At 37.8% G+C, this 15,375-nt stretch overlaps 1 protein-coding gene across 5 annotated transcripts; it reads right to left on the reverse strand.

The window, feature by feature from the left end:
- Nucleotides 1-360: 360 nt before the first annotated feature.
- Nucleotides 361-13,367, reverse strand: RBM46 (RNA binding motif protein 46). 5 transcript variants are annotated; one of them, XR_009747331.1, is made up of 7 exons: nt 13,287-13,367; nt 11,746-11,773; nt 10,493-10,654; nt 8,279-8,746; nt 6,690-7,472; nt 5,340-5,430; nt 1,701-1,899 (listed from the first exon to the last, which is right to left on the reverse strand). XR_009747331.1 is itself a non-coding variant. In XM_061476040.1 (6 exons), exons 3-6 carry the CDS (start codon nt 10,641-10,643, stop codon nt 1,874-1,876), a joined length of 1,428 nt encoding a protein of 475 aa, XP_061332024.1. In that variant the 5' UTR covers nt 10,644-10,654; nt 11,746-11,773; nt 13,287-13,367; the 3' UTR covers nt 361-1,873. The 5 variants fall into 5 exon arrangements, 4 of the variants coding, with proteins under 4 accessions (XP_061332024.1, XP_061332033.1, XP_061332042.1 ...); XM_061476040.1 differs by lacking the exon at nt 5,340-5,430 and having other exon boundaries at nt 361-1,899; XM_061476049.1 differs by lacking the exon at nt 5,340-5,430 and having other exon boundaries at nt 361-1,899; nt 11,720-11,773; nt 13,287-13,358.
- Between the last annotated feature and the right edge of the window lie 2,008 nt (nt 13,368-15,375).

The following is a 15,375-nucleotide window of genomic DNA, read 5'->3' on the forward strand; positions in this document are numbered from 1 at the left end:
TTACTGAAAAGTCTACTCTATTTTCAGGTGTCATTAAAGATTGGTGTTTTGGCCTCAGGGACCACTTAGTTTAAAAGTGAACTAAAACAAGCCCCCTCTTCTTTCCGCCCAACAGAGTTTCTTAGGAAATCATTACAGTTTAACAACTTTAAAATGGGACAGAAGGTATGAAGCAAAATAATATTTTAAAAATGTCTCTTCTTTTTTCAAGGTTTTGCTAAGCCACTTCATTACGGTTCCTCTTGTTCAGCAAAGCACCTGCACTGGAGCTTCTGGCCAAAACCTGCTACTTGAGAAAGCAAAGTGAATCCTGTGAAGGTACCATACATAAAAAATAGTGTTTCTTTTACACGCACCACATACTAACAGTGTAAATTTAATAGAAATGCGAATTCAAGTACAGAAGTCAAACACATGATTTCAACATTAAAAATTAAAACACTTAAAACAACTATTATGTAGCTAATATCAAACGCAAATTAAACTCCTATAACTACACTGAAATTGACACAGAAAAAAAGACAATATGGTGATGAAACATGTTGAACCAAAATATGTGATGGACCACAATAGTTGACTGCTTTTAAGAAGAACTATTCAGCTTTAGATCTTTCCATTGCATCATTTTCTGTCTACATAATAGTTTTGACAAACACTTTTCAGGCAAAAAAGCTTACAACCAATACTTGCATAGGTGAGGCTCTCAGACTCTTAAAAGTATGCCACTTGACTGATGCATTCCTTGAACAGGAACTGAAACTGTATATTAAATTCCAAAAAGAAGGATGATCGACTCCATTAGCTTCAGATTTTAAAAACAGACAAAACACGCCCCTTATTTTTTGGTCATTCAATAAATAAAGCACTTTACTGAGAAAGGCTAAATAGTCACAATGAAAATCAAGATGGCTCACTCAAAATTAATTATATTTACCCAATTTTAAAAATTCAAAACTATTTTCAGTTTAATGCTAAACAATGCTTTCTTCAGAAGAACATGGCCTGATTAGAAAGTGAGCAAACTGCTGTTCAACATGGCTACCACAAGCAAGTAGAAGTGTTGGTTACAAGGGATAGCCTGGATATGAATAAGGCCTCTGTAAACATGGAAGCACACGTCCAACAGAGCGGTGCTAACAACAGTAAATGCAACTTAGTGAGCTGTACATAAAAGTACATGTAATTTGTATGTATCAAGTTGCGGGGTTTTTGCTCATTTTTTGTCTCAAAGAATTACCTAAGGTATTGAAGCTCAACATTACAAATACAGTAATACATCTTATGTAGCCTGATGGTAAGTTGACATCAAAACAGGCCCTTCAAAATACCACTCCTCTGTTGATGCAATGCTGTACCAGAAGATGCTATTGAGCATGTTCCTCCTATAAAATTTTGCATCAAGTTACAGAAACAAATCTGAGTATGATATTTAAGTTTTGTATTATGCATGTTTACGTACGAAAAGGCAGAGTTGCCAAGGTGGTGTATTGCTGGTTATGTTTTTTAATGATTCTTAACATTTATTATCACAGAAGCTGTAACATTTGTGTGAAACTCAAAATACAAGGAATTGTAGCAAATTATTTCAACACTAAAAATAAACTGTTTTATAAACTACTACAGCTAACAAATCTTTTAAACAAATTATCTTTAAGTAAATCTAATCAAGTTATCCAAAACAATTTAATATCCCATGTCACTAATCTTGAAAGTGAAATGTTTAATAAACATATGTGTTTTACAGAATTATTCATCAATAAACATGTAATGTGATTTTCCAGGGAATCACAGAATGTATCAATGTAGTTGGTGGTCTTTTTCCTTTCGTAGCAAGATCCAAAGCAAAACATCCTGAACTTTTCTTGAGGGCAATTCAAGCCAAATAGGGTGTACAGTTGGCTGGAGAAAAAGAGGGGGAGTAGAGAAGAGAGAGAATTTGATTTCAGCAAGCATACTGAATTACCTATCCAAAATGGACTTAAGTTTCTTCAGAGTTAAGATAATGGTATAATGAACATTTTCACAGTCTTATGCTAATTCTGAATTCTTCCCTTTCCTCTGCACTCCTAATACTAAAGTCAACAAGAAATTATATTAGTTCAAGCACCATCAGTCTTTGGTATAGAACGTAAGTATTTTCCCATTATAGATAGATATACATACACTTTTTTAAAACCAAACTTCACAGTAACAACCCTTTGTTTCACCTCAACTGAACACAAAATATTAATGAAGACAAATTTAATGTGTGTATTAGATCACTCTTCTGAGTTGTAGTTATTTTTTATATAAATATGAGAATATACATAATATAAATAATATATATAATATATATAATATATATAAAAAATTTTATATATATAAATACATTAAAAAATACATACCATAGCATAATAGTACTATTAACTAAGTACCAAGTTCTGCCACATGTACCCCAATGGGGATATGATCGTACTAGAAAAATACGGTAAATTCAGTAAATACCTGTTTTGAAGTGACTGATTTTACTGAAGTCAGTCAAGTCATTTCATTGATAAACATAGTCCAACATCATTAAATTTATCTTTTTTTTTCCAAGTTATCCTACACAGGCATAGATTTACAAATTTATGTTCCCTTTCCCTAAGCAGCAGCAGCAACAGAAAAGTAACAGAATCTTCAGGACAAGTCCTGAGTGACTGAGATGCTTCCAGCAGTAAAGTTAACACTGAGTATGGATTTAATGCTGTTTTCAAACTGACTTACAAGCTTTTAAAAACTGAATCTCGCAACACTCAGAAAAGATGGTAATCCCCATTTAAAAAAAATGAGAGGCCTCAAGTGACAGACATCTACACTTAGATGCATCTACAATAGCATATTTGAAAAAAGGGAATGTTTACCCTTGTGGCATAAAATGCAGGAGGTTAAAAATAACAGGTTTTGCAAATTGGAGGAGATGTTAGTCTTTTTTAGATTAAACTAACTACCCAAAGAAAAAGTCTAGGTCACGACTGTAGTAAGAATCCACTGCTGAACATAGACTTAAACTCAAGTTGGAAACACAAATAATTCAGAAATGACTGAAAAATTACCAAGAGTCATTTTAGGAGTAAAAACTGTAACCTTTCTTTGTGCTGCAAAATCCACATGAACATCAGACTGACTGATTAATCAGAGGTCTACAAAAGCAAAGTTGTTGTCTCCTTTGAAGCTAAGACAGTGTCTCTGAGGGGGTGGAAAAGCCTGCACCAAACACCATCCTAGGAGGTTTACTTGCCTCTACTATCCTACTATGCTGCATTCATGGACAGCAAAGTTACATATGCTTGTTTAGGGACTATGCTAAAAATCATTATGCATAAGTCATCTGATAAATATTTAAGACTTCCAAAGTCATATTCTTAAGTCATACTCTTAAGGAGCATCTTATACTACACTCTAAGCCTTTCTAAAATTCACTAAAAAAAAAAAAACTAAAAAACAAAACAACACCCCAATCATCACTTATCATCTGTATTTGCTAAACAAAGCCAGTGACCTTGTACTAACAAACAAAAAAGAGCTGGCTGGAGATAAGAAGGCTGGGGGCAGCATTGGCGGCAGTGACCATGAGATGATGGAGTTCAGGATCCTGCATGAAGGAAACAAGGCAGTAAGCAGGACTGCAACCTTGGATTTAGAGAGCTAACCTTGGACTTCTCAAGGACCTACTTGGAGTAATCCCATGGATTATGGCTCTAGAAGGTAAGGACAGGATCCAAGAGACCTGGGTAAGGTTCAAGCATCATTTCCTCCAAGCTCAGTATAAGTGCATCCCTATGAATAAGAGATCGAGTGCAGGGGACAGTGTGTTTCAGTACCATTTACTTTATACATTCTATGTGGCAAACTGGAATTACTACTATCTATGTGCTATACTTATTAAAATGCTTTCCCTTAATTTCAGAGATTTATCAGTGTTTTTTTTCTTTTCAGTAGTTTGTTAAATATTTTTAAGTGTTCTCTTCTGGCTAATTGCTATAAATTGTGTCTCAGTGAGATGCCACATGGGACAGCCTGTGTGAATAAACTGAGTACCCTATTGTGGAATAGGTCTAAAACTTGGCAGATCCCCCAAACTAAGGAAACTTTACCAAAACTTCTTCCCTTCTCCATCATACTCAGTAGGGAGAGAACTCCCCAAGACTCAGACTTTTCTACAGAGGGTATTGTCTTAAATACTGGAAAGAGGGTCTGACATTTTCTGGTATTTCCTTAAACTACTGGAATTCTACCAGCAATAAGTGAAAACAAAATAAAACAACAACAAAAACTAAAAGAACCCCACAGTCATTCTCAGAACAATGTTCTGCTTTTCCAGGCTTCAGATGTCTACTCCCACTAAAGAAAGGGAAGTGAAGTTCTACAGTTCAGAGCACACCTATGCAACTTCAGGTTCTCTTCTGCCTATACTTAAGAAAGTCACCTGGATGAGCCAGTCTGAGTCCATAAACTACAAAGCTATTATATTACTGATGCCAAGGACCAGAATAATAATTAACATCTCATATTTTAGGACTGACTGTGCACTAACACTGCTTCTAGATCACAGGTGGAATACAGAGTGTGTATTAATCAGCATAACTATACAATCTTCAAATTGGAGCTGTGTTACATCTAGTCAGCCTCCAGAACAGACAAGAGCAGGAATTCTTACATGTTTTTCTAACTGGATACCACATTTAATAGCCAAGCACCATTCTGCAAACAATACTAAAGTGTTGTGTAACTTCTAAAGATGCAGATTTGTGTTGAAATCAGATTCAAATTAATGAAAAAGGTACTTCTTCTACAGGGCATTCAGTTGGGTTTTAATTTGTTCCCCTCCCCAAACATTTACTTTCTAAACTTCAACATGTAGCAGGGCTCCCCTTCTAGCAAAGGGACATCCAGACATGTAATTTTCATATATTTAAACAAGCCTGACTTTTATTTTTCTTCACTCCCTTGATCTGTTCATGATCTATCTAGTAAAACTAAAACACAGCTTTCTGCATTTTCGCCAAGCATCATTTTCAAAATATTCAGGCGACACCAAGTGGTTAGTTGTTGTACTGCTCTCCATTCAGGACTACTGTATGTAGCAACAACCAAGTATACCATTATGTGGAAGTAAATACAGAAATATGCATCACCAAAAAAACCCCGAAGAGCATGCTTTAAGAGTATTAATTTTAGCAGCCCAATTTTAAATTCTTCCAAAGCATCCCTTTCTCATTTACTTAACTTAGTCTGCTTATATGCTTTAAAAAGGGGGGAAAAAAAATTAAAAATTAAGTGGGAAGAAAAACTAAGCTCCTGTAAGAGCAGACCAATACCAGAAGGAATCATTCCTTGTCATCTTTGTAAATGCATACTTATAGTAAGTTGCTTCCAAGAAAAACATTCACACTTTTCTCAAAATCACTGCTACTTAAAAAAAAAAAAACACAAACAAACAAAACAAAACAAACAAACCCAACAAAAAAAACACCTCAAAGAAAATAAAAGACAGGGAAAAAAAAAAACAAACAAACAAAAAAACCCCAACCAAGAACAAAAAAAGAAAACCCACAACACATGCATCCCTGCACCATCATTCAACATGCCAAACTACACAAAATGCTTCAGTGAGGAGGGGATCCACTGTCACATCTAGCAGCTCTTCTTTGGCTTCAGATGTTTCATTCAACATATTGTGTTACATTAAGTTTGAATGAAAATGGCTTCTGCAGATTAGATAGGGAAAAGAAATTCTATTTCTAGACTCCTTAGGGCTACTTTTCAGTACCATGACAATTCCAATGAAAATGTGTTTCATCTACCTGAAAGAGGTGCATCTTTCAAAAGCCAGCCATGTACGTTTGCTTTAAAATATGGGTCCCGCACAGAGCAGCCAGAGCAAATTCTCAGAAACAGTAAGGCCATCAAAAGTTTCATAGTTCAAAGATAACAAGACAGCATTACTAGCACTAGGCCATTAGGTAGACAGCTTTTAAAAACCAAACATGGGATCTGGGAATTCTGCTAAGTAAGAATTCACATTAACTGTGATCATGTGGCATACTGAAGTACTAAAAAGCTTTCAAATACTGTTAATTTAAATTCACCTTAAAATGTTTTCCCTACAGCACTTGTAACTGTAATTACAAAGATAAAAATCTCAACGCATACTTTCTTAATCTTTTTAAACTTGTTTACATTCTGGATTTTACCATAGCTGTGAATAATCATTCTTCACCTAATTTTTTTATATTACTCAGGCAATTCTTTCCCGAAGTAGTACAGAAAATACTATTTTTAGATAATGCTATCTGTGAAACACAGAATGGGCAGGCACAGAACTTGAAGCTGTCTCCATTCTTCTTTCAAATAAATTTTCAGGACCACAATCATCACACAGATGACTTTTTACCTAAGTCACTTAACATGTCATCTAGTTCTTCTTTATAAATCATTATGGCAGATAAATGTAAGCAAAAATGACCCTAGCATTGCATTGTATACATGTTTACAGTGTTACTCCAGTGCTCTCATCTGATGGTCCAGACTCAGCTGACTACACAAGAAACAATTCTTCCGTAAACTAACTTATCTACATAAAAATATACACAAAAGCTAAGATATATACACAAAGAACACTTGAAAAGTAACTTTTCTAGCTTCAGTTGGGAAGCATTTATGCTTACCTAGATGTAGAAGCGTGAACTGTGCTGCCAATTCCTTTGCACCTTCCACTGTTGTGCATAGTTTGTCTGGCATGAAAATACTCTGGGAAGCATCAGCAATACCAGGAATAAGCACCTTGTACACCAAGAGTATTTTCCCATCCTGACTTGTGGTTGAAAACAGGTAGTATTCTGGCGGTGCCCAATTATTTTTATTACAAAAATAATCCAGATGCATTGCTGCAGAACTGAAGTGACTGGATTTTAAAGAATACATGCTAATTGGAGTAAGTTTTATTCCTGGAAAAAATGGGTACGTACATCTTTCAACTTCAGTGGGGACTGGACTGTGCTGACCATTAAGATGAACTGGAAGACTCACTGGTTTCCCTAAGGATTTTTGATGACCATCTTCTTTGTTAGGAAACCCCAAGAGATTTTCAGAACTGGGACTTATCTGACCATTAAAATGTTGCTTCCAAGTACTTTCTTTGTTAACTGGCTTTGCCAGTGTTACCTCAATACTGGCTCCATCAATGCACTTTCCATTCATTACAGACATAGCAGCCAGTGCATCATCTCGGTGGAAAAAGTGAACAAAAGCATAGTCTCTCAGCTTCTTTACACGTTCAACTATTCCTGGCTTGAACTTGTTGAATTCGGCTTTAATTGTCTCCTCTGTAGTAGATATCATTAAATTTCTTACATATAATACCTTAACTTTTTGCATTGTTTCTTCATCAACTTCTTTCTCAGGATCTGCCCAGTCTACTTGAATAGTATGACCCCAAAGCTGAAATGTTCCTACAGCAAAGTAATACAACAAAAAGAAATACACAAGTGAAAACAAAAATCATTCTTAGCAGTTCCTCTACAAAAAAGCAAACATGATGCATGCCACATGGAAATGGTTTGTGTTCCCTGCATCTACTTAAGCCAAATATGTAAAATATTGCTACTTGAAATTACTAAAGAAAATAAGGTGCAAAGAAAAACTTGTCTTTTACTTGAACATAATTTTAAGAGTTTGTCATGGGTTCAGCAGTACCAGTCATTTTTCTCCTGTCAAAACACAGCACTGCACCAGCTACCAAGAAGGAGAAAAATGACTGCTACTGCTGAACCCAGGACAGAGTTTAACAAGTAAAAGATTAAAGACCTACTTTCAAACATTTTTACAGTATGAAGTATCAATAATGTCACTCATGCAGCTCAAAGAAAATAAGGGACACATCCCAAACACTGTATTTTTTAAACTCAGCCTTAAGAGAATTCATGTGCAGGGACAACATATGTAAATGAAAACTGGATGTGTGCCCAAGGAAATACATATCTTGATGTAAATTACAGTAACTTGAGTTTATGAAACAGATGTCTCTTTCATTCTCACAACTGCTTAAATTTCAGTTTCTTAAGAAATAAATAAATCCCAACAAAAAATGTTGATGAACAAAAAATAAAATAAAAAATTCCTCTTTAGCTGAAAGGCACTACTGCAGTTTTGTAACTCTCAAAATACATTAAACAAAGGAAAACAGAGATGATCCACCACCCCACTCCATGCAATGTGGAGACACATCCTCCTGCAGTTGAATTACGTATCAGTTTACCTGGGATAAGCCGCCTCCTAGCCATTGCAGCTGCTCTGTGAGATTCATATTCTACAAAAGCAAAGCCACGATTTTTAGTTTTGTCAGTGGCATTTGGATAAACAATGACATCCACCACTCCTTCTGTAACTTTCTTCATTTCATTCAGTATTTCTTCTTTCTTCTTTTCTTTTGGAATTGCTCCAATAAACAGTCTGCAGTTGTCCAAGCTTACACAGACACCAATAAACTTCCCTGGACGAATTTCATAATTGTTAAGAATCTTGATTGCTAGCTGGGCTTCCTCTTTAGTAGTATACATCACAAAAGCATAGCCTCGATTCTCACCACTGAATTCCATCATGAGTCTAAATTCATAGATCTTCCCAGCTCTCTCAAAAACAGGAACCAATTCATCTTCATACATGTCACGAGGAATCTTACCCACAAAAACTTCACATCCACGAGGTGGTGGAGGACCTTCCCAACCTTAGAAGAAATTGTCCAACAACAATCTTAGTACAAATAAAGGTAAATACATTTCCCCCAGACTTCCAATTTGAAGGTGGGAGTTACTTATATTTAGTCTCTATTTAAAACTAGCATATTGTCATCCTGTATTTAACCCTTTTCTGTTATGTTTAAATACACCAAAAAAAAAAAAGTCATAAGCCCACATTTTTTATTTCTTTTAATTCCATCTTCTGGGTTTTTTCACCGAAACCAACTGAACCCAGCATTACTTAAAACACAGATAGGTTTCTAAGAGTCTACATGTAAATAAAACTTTTTCCTTCATGTAAGAATCAAAAAGCACATAATCTACTCATGAAAAACATGTCTTAACAGAATTGGGAAACTTTTGCCTTCCCACAGAATAAATTTTCCTCTATAAACTGTACACCAAGAACTACATGGTACATAAGGAAGCTATCCAGACATCACAATTGGCATGTGTTTGCAGCTATGCTGTCATGGCTTACTCAGGAAAAAGTCTGGCTCTGTTCCACACAGCATTCAACATCTTTATGACTTTCAGCTTTATAAACATTAATAACCACTTCAGCTGAGGTCTGACAGGACATGGCAAGTAGTACAGTTTGCAAGCTAGTACTGCCATCGCTCACATGCCAGTCAGCTGCCCACATAAAAAAGCGTAAACCAACAGTATACCATTTAGCAACTCCGAAGAGAAAAGCAACTGCATACCTTCATCGGGAAAGAGGGGAGGAGGCTATGCTTGATGGCATAGGGAAGTCATGACATTAAATAAGAATGTTAATTTATTAACTAGACAAATTCACTATTATCTTCAGCCTGATAACCAATTAAACTGTGATTCTCAGTAACTAAAAGCCACCTACCATTCAAAAAGTTCCTCTTCTAATATTGAAGCTGCATGGTAACTTAGCATTACAGCACATTACTGCTAACTGGGAGAAAGTTGCAACTCCTGACTTAAAAGAAAACCCCATCTGTGCCACATTTGCCATGAGCAACATGGCAGATGCCACCATGGAAATGGTTAACCAAAAGCACCATTCCTCATGTAGATACCAACAGACCAGAAAGTTTCCTTGACTGGGTATTTGACTGATCACTGGACAACAGACTATGGGATTCCTTTTTTTGCAGTAATTCAAGTAATCGAACTTCAATCAGCATTAGAGAGTTATAATCCTCCAAGTGTTACTGAGATCCATGCTATCTTAAATTTTCTTCCACACTATTCTGATCACTTAAATACCTAATGACATCATTATGTCTGCAGCAACCTAAGCAGAAGACACAAATGAAGCAATGAAAATCTACTTTCTCCACTTCCCCACCACTCCCATTCAACAGATAAATTTTCCACAAGTGACATAAGCTGAAGAACTGAGCTGAGGTGGGAAAAAAGAATACAGTTTGTTTAAGGCAATTTTGAACCAGATCAGCTCTTTGCTCTGGAGAGCAGCCAGAAAAAAAACAAGATGGTAAGAGGAAAAAACAGCTGACACAGAGACTATCTCACCTGGCAGCAATACAAGCTTATAGAAACCACAGCTTAAACAAGCAAAATTAACAGTAAAACTCTTCATTTACAAACAGTTATCATCATTTCTTACAAGTCATCTACTACTGATCATGGTCAAGATACAGGATGCAGGGCTACACAAATTTTCAGCGTGATTCAGTGCAACTCTCCTTACAGCAAATAAACTCCAACTTTGTCATCTCAAAAGAAATGCTTACCTGGTGGAGGCCCACCAAATTTTCTTTGTCCATTCTCTTGAACCATGCTGTATCCAGTCTTCTCCATAAGGGCAAGTAAAGCAGCCTCATTCTGAGTGCCACTTCGGATTTTGCCACATACATTTGCTGCAGCTTTGTTTTCCTCATGCATATCTGCAATAGCTTCAATAGAACATTACAGATACTTCAATTCAGGTAATTCTACATTGTTATACATACACAGAAGTTACCAAAGCACAGAAAAACAATTTATGCTATATTTGTCTATTTACTGTGACTTTGTTTAGCATAAAGCTTTAATACCAAATCCATCTACTATTGTCTGCGCATTTGTTTTCAAAGCACTGTTTTGTAGTTTTGATAATCTTGAACTTTAACCAGCAACTAGACATTCTATATTCAGATTTTCCTAAACTGTATCACAACTCTTTTCTAAGTATGCTGCCCTTCACCTAAATTAATGAATTATTTCATAAATCATGTTATCACAGTTGTGTGGAGACCTGTATGCTACCTGAAGTGCCAAGTTCCACTTTCTTATTACCACATTTTATAGAAATACTCCTGATCTTGAAACTGTACTTTAGTACCAAAATACTTAATACATTAAGTCCATGCCTAAATAATATAAAGAATTCAAAGAATTCATGAACAAAAGTGATTTAATTCAATCCAATACATAATAAAACTAGGCTGAATTGTCTGACAAAACTAAGGGGTTGAAATAATCCCACTTCTGGGGTCCTTATTTTCATTACTTTATCAATTTTTACAGTCGCCAAAGCTAAAAACATCTACCTATATGGTTGTTGTTGTTCCAGCCACTATTTCTCTGGCATGCCAAATCTTGTACAACAGCTTTGGGTTTCTGTCACTCAGGTGATGGGAAACAATCACACTAAGGAGCCCATTTAGCAATTACTCTACCAGTCAAGCCCCTTAAAAAATTAACTTTCAAGTCAGATTTTTTTTTATAGCCTCCTTTTCACTGAATTTATGTCTTCTTTTTCCAAAAGTCTATGCTTTAAGGTTCAGTAATTCAAACCTTTGCAAAAAAAATTACCACCAGAAAAATGAGCTACAACTCCTACTTGTTCTTTGATGCCCCTTATGTTTTCAGCTTGCTTTGTCTTCAGGATCACGGTCCAATTAATTATGATCTGAGACATGGCAGTTTATTTTTTTCCAAGAAAAACAGTTAAAACCAGCTGTTTCTTGTCAACTCACTTTTACTTCATCAATTGAGGCCTTACCTAGGAAGTCTTGCTGTTCAGCAAGTATCTGGAAAACAGAAAATAAAAGAAACTAAATCAAGGACAGTAAAGTGAATAAACATTCATATGCCTCTCCTTTCATTAGGCTTCCACTATTGAAGGTCCCAAGAAACCAACCATCTCAAGCACTGCAGCAAACTCAAAACTAGTTGCACTGAACTGAATACTGCCAAAAGGGAGAGAAGAAGAGCTCAAGAACAGTTACAATTGCATCCTTTTTCTAAAGCCTGAAGCTGAAGCGACCTTCTCTTCAGCTTGTAACTTTGGTGCTTTTGCACCAGCTAAGCTATTATTTTTAGCTTGATGATCCAAATGAGCACCATTATCTACACAAATTATTTTACTTGACAGCTAACTATAACTCCCTATCACTAGCAAAAGTAAGAATTAGTAAAAGTAAAGCCATAATAATGTACCAAATGTTATCTCACCTATCTTTATATCTAAAGGTTTTCAGATGATTGCTGGTTACACTAAGTAAGCTTTTACTCCATACTCAAAACACTAACCACCTCCACAGTTGCTAGTCTTTTCAGTTACACATTCTACTGAAAACTACCCCAGCACTTCCAAAATTATTTTGCATATTTTTTAAAAAAGATTATATAGCCAATTTATGGAGGGATTAAGCCCCTTCCTCTGCCACATTTATGCATATTATGCAATGTCCTGAGGTGGCCTTCTCCTCGCAGAACAGCTCAGTCATTTCAAAGGCGCTTTGAATCAAAGTACTAGCGCATTCTTTTCACAGCAGCCTTCACGTGACATTATAGACTTCACATATCCCTTAATTAGAATGTGAATAGAATAAACACAACTATATTTTTCCATCCTAGAAAAAGACAACTTTTGGTGGAGATACATTTTGTTTTTGTTTTTTCTATCAAGCTTGTATTCATTTTGGGGCAAGAATCCATGCAAGCAACCACCCTAGTCAAGTTTATATGACACCCATCAGTGGTCATTTAAAAAAAGACAAATGCCAAACAAGTCCTGGCTTCATTAAAATGAGATTCCAGAAAGGAAGCAGGATAGAGCACAAAAAAAATCTCTGACAGGCAACAGCAGCAACAGCATGACTCCTACCTGCTACAAGCAGTGTCCCATCTCCTTTCAGCAAATTAATTAAGATTTACTGCGTTTCACAGGCTACATACTTTACAAAGATTCCATAATCAGGAAAACTCTCTGCAACTTCAGGCCTAACAAGGTATGGAAACAGACAACAGAACTGGAGCAAGGAAGAGGCAAACTTTTTTCCCCTTTTCCCAACGAGTTCAAACATCCAGTCAAGAACAACATTATCTGTAAGATCAGCAAAGGGACACAAGATAAAACCGTGGGAGTTGACAAGACCGCCCTCACCCCTCCCACAGAGGTGAAGACGCAGTGAGGAGCTACGACACCAGACCAGTGGGAGAAGCAACCGAACCAGGCAGGCCCTAAGCCAAGAATGCCACCTGAAGCAAGACCGCATGTGAGACAGGGAGAGAAAAGAGAAACAGCAACCCTGGCAATACCCTGCTCTGCTCTGGCCGACTTTGCACGTTGAGGACGCCCGCCACGGCCCTTTCTCCACACGCCCTCGTCCCTCACGCAGCCTCCGCCTCTCCCCACAGCACAAGGACCAGTGTCCGAGCCCGCCGCCACAGCAGCTACACAGATAGAACCGCAGGACACACCACCACCCCGTGACCCGCGTAAGCCCCGCCGCCTCAGCTTTCTCCCTCTCTGTTCCCTCTCAGCCAATCACCAGGCCGCCAGGGCGGGCACGGGCATAATTGACAGGCAGCGCCAGCCAATCGCAGCAAGGCAGAGGGAGGTGCGAGGCACGCGAGCTTTAAAACGGACGACCGTTGACCTGACGAGAACGCTGCCGGTGCGCGTGGCGTGCTTGCGCCGGCTGGGGCGGGCGTTGGAACGGCGCGTGCTGGGAGGCGCCGCTTGGAGCCTCGAGGGTGGAGAAGCGCTGACGCCTCAGCGTGCCCTCGTGAGGGAGGTAAGCCGGTGCCCGACACCTGCTGCAAGGAGAGGCTTGTTTTTAGGCTCACCGTAAACGTTTCAGAACGCGGCTGGTATTAGTCATACAAACACAGAACAGTTTGGGTGGGAAGGGACTTTCACAAGTCATCTAGTCTAGCCCTTCTGCAGGGACATCTTCAACTAGGTTAGGTCGCCCAGAGCCGTGTCCAGCCTGGCCTTGAATGTCTCCGAGGATGGTGTGTCTACCACCTCTTTGAGCAACCTGTGCCAGTACTTTGCCACCCTCATTGTAAATAAAAATGCCTTCCTCATATTCAGCCTGATTCTCCCCTCTTTAAGAAGTCTCTCCCTATCTTTCTTGCAGGCCCCTTTTTAAGTACTGAAAGGCTGCAATAAGGTCTCCCCTGAGCCTTCTCCAGGCTGAACAGCCTTGATTCTCTCTGCCTTTCCTCACATGAGAGGTGTTCCATCCCTCTGATCATTTCTGTGGCCCTAGATCCAAAGTAGAGGGGAGAAAGAATAAAAGAAAACTAAGAGAAATAGGTTCATCACCCCATGGATGCAGCACTGTCTTCTCAGTCAGCAAGTTGAAATCCTTTCAGTTTCAATATCTTTCTGTTGCAGCCGCTCTTTAAAAAGTGTGTTTTGGCCTTCAGCATGTGCTCTGATGTGTGCTTGTGCTTTAGGGAGCATTTAGTGTCATGCAGGTTCATGTTTACCAGTAATACCCACGTGAAAAAGGTCTGCTTTCAATCTGTGTTGTTTTATTTAATATTTTAGGCCCTTGGAAAGGGAACTTAAAAGCTATAGGCACTTCTCAGGCTGACTGGGCTGGTGGTCTTGCAGTTTTAGCATAGCCCCTGAACTCCCATCAAAACTCCTTTGAGATCACAGCTGTGCAGCTGCAGCATGCCACTTTGATGGACACATCAGATGCACCTGGGTCAATAGCTTGCAGTTTCTTCACTCTGTTATCAAAATGTTACAGTCCATTTTCCCCATCTAGCAAATTAAAGTCTCTCAAAGCCATCATACTTTCAACAAAGACTTCTTCCCCTCCCTTTTCTGAAACTTTAAATGCTCAACTGCACTTAGTGATAAGGCAGAGAATCCCAGAACTGTTATCTTAGGGACATGTAAATTCGTCTTAATTATGAGTATGTTCCAGAGCTTTTAGCAATCTAGTTTTAAATATGTACTGCCATAAAATTGTCACAACATCATATTAGACATCTGCCTATTCAAGCTTGCTTATTTTTCAAAGAGAAAGCTTGTTATCCTTTTATTAATAATGGCATGAGATGCTAATAATGTATTTTACAAATGATATGCCTCCAGTTGAAAGTTCTGATTATATATATACATACCAAAGCAAATATACCAAAGCTGTTGCCTTTGAGATTATACCACCTTTTCATTTTAGGTGTCATCTTTTGTTTTGACTGCAGGTGAGTCAGCCACAAAGCCTCTAACAGGAATGAAATCTGGGGTATGTTAAGTAAAATTTGGGGCATTTTGACTGCAGCTCGGTGTCCTTTTTCCTGGCAGAGAACTCCATGTGTCTCACTTGGTATTGCTGGTGGAAAGTACTGAAAGAATGAGGACAATCATCTCTTCTAAGTGGAA

The sequence above is a fragment of the Pezoporus flaviventris genome, unplaced genomic scaffold (assembly GCF_033815535.1).
Source record: "Pezoporus flaviventris isolate CSIRO_AGI_PZ_B2104156 unplaced genomic scaffold, CSIRO_AGI_Pfla_v1 ptg000002l, whole genome shotgun sequence".
Lineage (NCBI taxonomy): Eukaryota > Metazoa > Chordata > Aves > Psittaciformes > Psittacidae > Pezoporus > Pezoporus flaviventris.

What these genes read in the sequence shown, in the direction of transcription:
- RBM46 (XM_061476040.1), bottom strand. Translation starts at nt 10,643, where the DNA reads ATGCATGAGGAAAACAAAGCTGCAGCAAATGTATGTGGCAAAATCCGA. An exon ending in ATTTGGTGGGCCTCCACCAG is followed by an intron (nt 8,747 to 10,492) that starts GTAAGCATTTCT and finishes ATTTCTTCTAAG; the next exon opens with GTTGGGAAGGTCCTCCACCA. An exon ending in GTTCACGCTTCTACATCTAG is followed by an intron (nt 1,900 to 6,689) that starts GTAAGCATAAAT and finishes CTTTTTCTCCAG; the next exon opens with CCAACTGTACACCCTATTTG.